A 7,599-nucleotide genomic window follows, 5' to 3' on the forward strand; every position below is an offset into this window, starting at 1 on the left:
CAAAAATTGTCCAAAAGGACTTAAAATTACTAATTTAAAGGACGTAAAATGCTTTGAAACTTGTTCAAAATTACTCAAAAATTGTCCAGAAGGACTCAAAATTGCAAAACATGTCTCAAAACTTCAAGTTAAATGAGTTGAAAACTGTCTAAAATCACCTAAACGTCTCCAAGCTGGTTTAAAATTTAGTTAGTTTTAATTATTATTAAGATTATTAGTTTAAAAATGTCGTAAAATGTTTTGAACTTGTTCAAAATAACTCAAAATTGCCCTTAATGACCTAAAACGTGTCCAAAAAGAGTAAAAACTGAAATGCTCTGAAAAATGTCCAAAATTTCAAAACATTACTCGAAACCTTTTCAAAATAACTCAAACATGATCGGAAAGGACTCAAAATTGCCATAAACGACCTACGAGTCCAAAAAGAGTACAAATTGTGTTAAAAAGTTTAGAAAGCTAGTTAAAAAGTGGTTTTAAATACTTTGAAACGTGTCCAAAACTACACAAAAATGATCCAGAAGGACTCAGAATTGCTCAACATGACTCGAAACTTGAAATGAAATGAGTTGAAAACTGTCAAAACTGAACTAAATGTCTCCAAACTGACCTGAAACTTGACAAAAATGAGTTAAAATTGTGTGAAATGCTTTGAAACGTGTTAAAAGTGATCAAACAGTGAAACCAGCAGCAGGTGTAAAGTCACAAACAGCATCTCTATGTGTCGCTTTAATAGATTTAATTGATTTATTTCTCTGTTTAATAATTTATTTCCATATTTAAGTCTATTCAATCAATGTCTTCATATGTAATTATGATGAGTTTTGTCCTTTCTAATCGTTCTTTTATCGCTCGTCTCGTCCTTTTAACTCTGACTGATCGTATCTCTGCTGTTTCCTCGTCACAGCGTTTATCTACGTTTCCTGTTTTACTGACTTGTTTCTCTACAGCGTGACGTTCGTGTCGTTTTCTTGCCGTTCTGTTCGTCTGTGGAGCAGTTTGTGTTCCATCTCTGTGTTCATACCGTCTGATGGATTTATTGATTAACTAATAAAGTCGGGCTCATCTGTTGCCGCTGCATCGCGTCAATGAAACACCTCCTGACCTTTTACTGACACCTGACTGACAGGTGAGGTTCTGCTGGGAAACGTTTTGTTCAAAACGACATGAATCTTGTGTGAATAGATTTTAAACTTTAGCCTTTAGTGACTCACACGTCTCTGGATGATTAGAAAATCACCTGAAATGACTAAAACTGGCCCAAATCCTGGAAATTTGTCTAAGACTAGAAAAACTGTCCAAACAGACAATTTGTCGTATGTTCCAACATAACAATCCTCCGCTGTTCTATTTCCTGCATAGAACTGGAGCTACGTCGGACTAGAAGCTGTTGAATCACTGAAAAATGATCCCAAATGACCAAAATCGTCCCAAAAATGACTTGAAATTTGTCAGAAATGACTCAGAATCTGTCCACAATGCATCAGACGGGTCTAAATGATCAGAAGATAAGACAGAACGACTCAAACGGGTCTAAAGTTTAAAGAAATGTTGGTCCATGACCCATCATGTCATATCCGTACATATCCACATCCATCAATCTGTCTTTGCTTTTAGCCTCATTATACCTTGTAAGTCTGGTCCTGCTGCCTTTCCTTCAGCTGCTCTAACACGTGAATTTCTATATAATAATGTTTTAGAATGCTTTAAAACTTGCCCAAAATGACTCAAGCATGGTCTTAACAGACTCAAAATTGCCCAAAATGACCTGAAACCTGTACGAAATGAGTTAAAAACTGTCTAAAATCCTTTAAAACTTGATCGAAACGACTCAAAAATCATCCTAATATACACACAATTGCACAAATTGAGATTCTAAAATGAGTTAAAAGCTGTTCAGAATGTTTTAAAACGTCTAATATGACATGAAATTGCTCACAATGCCTTAAAAATTGTCCAAAATGAGTCGAACATGGTCTTAACGGACTCAAAATTGCCCAAAATGACCTGAAACCTGTACAAAATGAGCTAAAAACTGTCCAAAATCCTTTGAAACGTGTCTAAAATGACACAAAGTCGCTCAAAATGCCTTAAAACATGTCCAAAATGAGCCAAAAACTGTCCAACAGGCTTTGAAACTTGTTTAAAATGACTCAAAAATCATCCTAATGTACACAAAATTACACAAATCAGGTCAAAACTTGTCTAAAATGAGTTAAAAGCTGTTTAGAATGTTTTGAAACTTAAACAAAATGACTTAAGCATCGTATTAATGAACATAAAAGTGCCCAAAATGACCCAAAACTCATCCAAAATGAGCTGAAATCTGTCTAAAATGATTTGAAACGTCTAATATGACATAAAATTGCTCAAAATGCCTCAAAACTGTCCTAAAAGGACTCAAACATCATTTTTATGGACTCAATATTGCCCAAAATGACCCACAAGTCGTCCAAATTGAGCTAAAAACTGCCCAACAGGCTTTGAAACTTGGAGAATCCACCGGTTTGATTCCTAAACTCATCACATCTTTGTGCTTTTTTTCTCACTTTAACTTCACTGCAGCTCAGAAAGGCCACCAGAGGAAGCACAAAGAGGCCGAGGCGGCTGCAGTTTGTCAAATTAAAGCCACTTCATTTGACAAAGTGGGAGCGTCGGAGCTGAATATTAACTTGAGACGAGCTCGGACTCGTCGGTGGAGTGTGTCGGCTGTGACTGAAGCCAAGTGAAAAAGGAAACGATATGAAACCCAGTAATCCTGGATGCTCGTTAATATCCTGTTTCTACATGTGATGCACGTTTTCTTTCTCCATCTGTTTATCTGTCACGGGCAGCACTTCGTTTTTAGCTCTTTTTTGTTTGTTTCGGTCCAGCTTTCATATTTTCTCTGCATTTCTTGCGGATGTGCATTGATTTTGAATTATTTTTGCCTTCAGACCAACTTGTCTCCTGAATAAAACGTGTGAAAACGACCCGGTTTCTCAGATAAACCTGCGTTTGGAAGCTGCTCGCTGTGCAACGAGCTGCGTGCAGGAATCCTGAAGCTGCGATAAATCAGAGTGAATGGAAAGGAGGTGGAGACGGAGAGAGGCTGCAGGCTGAACTCCGTCTAAATGTGAGTTTCAGGGGCAGAAAGCCGGCGTTACAAGGTCTGTGAAGGACAACAGAGACTCCAACCAGCTCGCAGCAGACTCACACTGCTGCTAATTAAATCATGTGAAGTTAATTATTCAGAAACGCTGACAAGGTCACGGAGGACGGAGCTGCGAAGCGGGTCGAGCGGAGGAGGAACGGGAGGAAGCCGGAGCGGCGCCGGGCCTGGTACCTCCGGGGCGATGTAGTCGGGCGTGCCGCAGAAGGTTCGGGTGGTGTCGCCCTCGAACATGCCCTCCCTGCACATCCCGAAGTCGGCGATCTTTATGTGGCCCTCGCTGTCGAGCAGCACGTTATCCAGCTTCAGATCCCTGAGCGAGGAGGAGACAGATCACACGGGGATGAATCATCTTGATAGATAACGTCTTTATCGCAGTCATTAGCCACAAAAGACGCGATAAATCTGAGCCGCACCTGTAGATGATGCCTTTGCTGTGCAGGAAGAAGAGGCCCACCGCTATCTCTGCTGCGTAGAACCTGCGGGAGGCAGACGGAGGAGGGACGGTCACGCCGGCGGCTTTCTCTTTCAGAGGATTGTTGGAGGTTTTTTAGCTAATTCAAACCAAGACGACGACAAGAGGAGAGGAGCCGGAGAGGCTGATGAAAGGCAGAGCAAGCGGTGAAGATGAAAGGCGGCGAGGACGAAGACAGAGGCATGGAAATGAGCAACGGGTCGGGATTAGTTTTAGATGATTGATCAAAGATTATTGATTAGATGAACGGCCGGGGGGAGGGAGAAGGCAGAGGGGAGATGAGATTGGTGGGAGGAGAAAGTCTCTGGAAAGAGAAGAGGGCTGCTGCTCCAGATGATGACTCGTTATGACGAACAAAGCTAAGAGGGCAGAGCGTAGAAAAGCAGAAGAAAGGCTGTGATTAAAGGACCAACGCTGTTTGAACTTCCCGACTATCTGGGTTTACGACATCAGGTCGCCTCTGTTGACTCAAAAACTGAGTTAGAAACTGTCCACAAGGACTCAAAAGTGCCCAAAATGACTTAAAACTAGACCAGAATGCGCAAAAAGCCAATTAAAAGGCTTTCAAACTTGTCCAAAATAATGCAAACATTGTCAAATAGTCAAAAATTGCCCGACATGACTTAAAACTGGATGCATTAAAAGCCAATTAAATGACTTAAACCTGTACAAAAAGTTACAAGCCATTTAAAATGCTTCGAAACATGCCCGAAAAGAGATAAAAAGCTGTTTAAAACTGTCTAAAAGAACTCAGAAGAGTTAAAGCCTGGTCCAAAGAAATCAAAATTGTCCAAATTGACTTGAAACCTGTCCAGCATGTATTAAAAACCAATTAAATGACTTGAAACCTGCCTAAAATTAGTTAAAAGCCATTTAAAGCCATTTAAAAGGCTTTGAAACGCATCGAATATGCTTGAAACATGTCTAAAAAGAGTTAAAAGCTGTTTAAAGGGTTGTAAACTTGTCCAAAAAGAGTTAAGATTATCTAAAAGAACTGAAAATGGCCCAAAATGCTTTAAAATCTGTCTAACATTAGTTTAAAACTGTCCAGAAGTACTTGAAATTGCCCAGATTCACTTAAAAACCTGTCCAAAATGAGTAAAAAGTAATTTAAAAGGCTTTCAGACTGGTCCAACAAGAGTTAAAAAATTGTCTAAAAGAGCTGAAAAGAATTGCCCAAACTGACCTGAAACTGGTTAAAAAAGAGTTAAAACCAGTTTAAAATGTTTTGACTCTGCCCAAAATTACTCAAAAATTACAGTAAAGGACTCAAAATGTCCCTAAATACCCTGAAACTTGTCCAAAATGAGATTTAATCCGTCTGAAATGTTTTGAAATTGGACTAAATTGAGATTAAAAACTGTCCAGAAGGACCCAGAACTGACACTAAATGATTGAAAGTTGAGCCAGAAGAGCCGGATGGAGGGACGATGGAGATGAAGGACGAGACGGTGTTTGGAAAGAAGAAGAGTTACTGCTGCTGGAGATGATGAGGAGGAGGAAGGACGGCTGAGATGAAGGACGTACGCTGCGTGGGCCTCTTTGAACTTCCCGACGATCTGGATGTGAAACATCAGGTCGCCTCCGTTGACGTATTCCATCACATAATACAGCCGGTCCTGCAGAAACACACACAAGCTCCACCAAATCACCTCTTGTCCAAATTAAAAAGCAATCTGCTGAAGGCCTCCTCCAGGACCCAGGACCTTGTTAAAGAAAGCAAAGCTAATTATTTCATTTATTAATCGAAATTTGCCCAACCTGGACGGAAACAGCTCCTGGGAGGACGGCGCAGCCAAAATGTCAGGCCGCTTTATGGACAATTTAATGAAAGTTATGAGGCTCATTTGGGACCTTGAACACTTTCTACACACTCAGACCTGCACACCTCAGCGTGGAGGAATCTACAGAGCAGCAGACGGCCCAAAGATGACCCAAAACCTGTTCAGAATCAGTTCAAAGCTGTTTGAAATGCTTTGAAACATGTGCAGAATGACTTAAACTAGTCCTAAATGACTCACAAGAGCACAAAATGACCCAAAACATGTTCAAAATATTCAAGAATTCCTCCTACTGTACATAAAATTGCTCAAACTGACTTGAAACTGATCTTAAATGTATTAAAGCTTGTTTAAAATGCTTTGAAACGTGTCTAAAATGACTGAAAAATTGTCCAAAATTAGTTGAAACTTGTCTAAAATGACCTAAAACTCCCTAACAGGCTTTGAAACGTGTCCTAAATGACTCATAGTTGCACAAAATGACCCCAAAATGCTCTGAAACTTGTCCCAAAGGATTCAGAAATCACCCCACCGTACACAAAATTACACAAATTAAGTTGAAACTTGTCTAAAATGAGTTATAAAAGCTGTTTAGAATGCTTTGAAACTTGTTCACGTGACTCAAACATGGTCCTTATGAACTTAAGATTGAAAAACTGAATTGAAAACATGTTCATAATGACTCAAAATTGTCCAAAATACTTTGAAACTTGCCACAAATGACTTGAAGCTTGTCTAAAATGAGCTAAAACGATCTAACAGGCTTTAAAACTGGTTCAAAATGACCCAAAACCTGCTCTGAAACCTGTCCAAAATGATTCAGAAATCACCCTAACAAACACAAAATCACACAAATTAAGTTGAAACTTGTCTAAAATTGGTTTGAATTGAACTGTTTAGAATGCTTTGAAACCTGTCTTAAAGCACTCAGAACCGGTCCGAATGGACTCAAAATAACCCAAAGTGAATTAAAATGTGTCCAAAATGAGCTAAAACTGTCCAACAGGCTTTAAAACGTGTTCAGAATGACTTAAAATTGACTTAAATGACTCATAATTGCTCAAAATGTTCCCCAAGTTGAATTGAAACTTGCCAAAAATTACTCAAAATTGTCCCGAACAACTTGGAGCTTCAGTCAAAAAGGATTTAAAATTGGTCAAATTGAGTTTAAATATGGTGAAAATTACAAAAAAATGTTCTAAATGACTTGTGATTGCCCAGAATAATCTACAAACTGATTTAAAAAAAGACAGAAGCTTGTCTCAGATGATTCACAACCGTACAAATAACTGATAAACTGCCCATAAGGCCTTGAAACGTGTCCAAAATGAATCAAATGGTCCTAAATGACTCGTGAGAGCCTGAAATGAAAGCTTGATGGACTCGTTACTGACAGGTCTGTGGGTTATTTCCACCCTCACCTCGGTCTGGAAGGCGCAGTACAGCGACGTGAGGAAGTGAGGCCTGGACGCCAGCGCCAGCACCCTCCTCTCCACCAGAGCGCTCTCCGTGTCCTCGTCCTGGAAGAGGACGTCCTTCTTCAGCACTTTGACGGCGAACAGACGCTCGCTGCCTCGTTCCTCCGCCAGCAGCACCTGAGCACAAACACACAGAGTCAGACAGGAAGCTTCAGCAAACGGCACAGAGCCACCAACAAACCAACCGAGTATTTATAGTCGGCGCTGTCTGCCAGGAGGACGGAACAGAGCAGCTCAGAAACTCTTTAAACTCCACGTTCTCTTTGGCAAAACTTCTCAACAAACCAGCGGCTCCTGAACGCGGCGCTCCGTCAGCCTCCCCAACACCACCATGAACGCTCTGCCGCGGCTTTTTAGGTCATTGTGTTATGAGAGACGAGGAATCTAGTTCAAAAACTTGTCCCAAATTAGTGAAACATGGTCTGAAATGCCTTGAAACTGCTCCAAAATTATTAAAAGCTGCTAAAAACCTGCATCAAACCTGCAGCGTTCACAGTTCAATGATCAGCCAGGTTCCAAAACACAACCCTGAAAGTTAAAGCTGTCCAGGAGGACTCAGAATGACCAAAACGTGTCCGAAATGAGTTAAAAACCGGTCCAAAGTAAATCCAAAACCATCCTGATGGACTCTAAAGTGGCCAAATTGAGGTGAAACAAGTTCTAAAGGATTCAAATATGGTCAAAAAGGACTCAAAACTGCCTGAGACGACCCAAAAC

The 7,599-nt window shown here is 40.4% G+C and overlaps 1 protein-coding gene across 1 annotated transcript in view; it reads right to left on the reverse strand.

Annotated features, from left to right (window-relative positions):
- The window catches only part of prkcg (protein kinase C, gamma), a 37,729-nt gene that overhangs the window by 6,179 nt on the left and 23,951 nt on the right, over positions 1 to 7,599 (reverse strand). Inside the window, exons 9-12 of the mRNA XM_008285836.1 lie at positions 6,826 to 6,999; positions 5,151 to 5,242; positions 3,565 to 3,627; positions 3,323 to 3,461 (exon numbers count right to left, since the gene is read on the reverse strand). Of these exons, the coding sequence (XP_008284058.1) occupies positions 3,323 to 3,461; positions 3,565 to 3,627; positions 5,151 to 5,242; positions 6,826 to 6,999 (468 nt within the window). The remainder of the gene's footprint in view (positions 1 to 3,322; positions 3,462 to 3,564; positions 3,628 to 5,150; positions 5,243 to 6,825; positions 7,000 to 7,599) is intronic.

This window comes from Stegastes partitus, unplaced genomic scaffold (assembly GCF_000690725.1).
Source record: "Stegastes partitus isolate 25-593 unplaced genomic scaffold, Stegastes_partitus-1.0.2 Scaffold418, whole genome shotgun sequence".
NCBI classification, from domain to species: Eukaryota; Metazoa; Chordata; class Actinopteri; family Pomacentridae; genus Stegastes; species Stegastes partitus.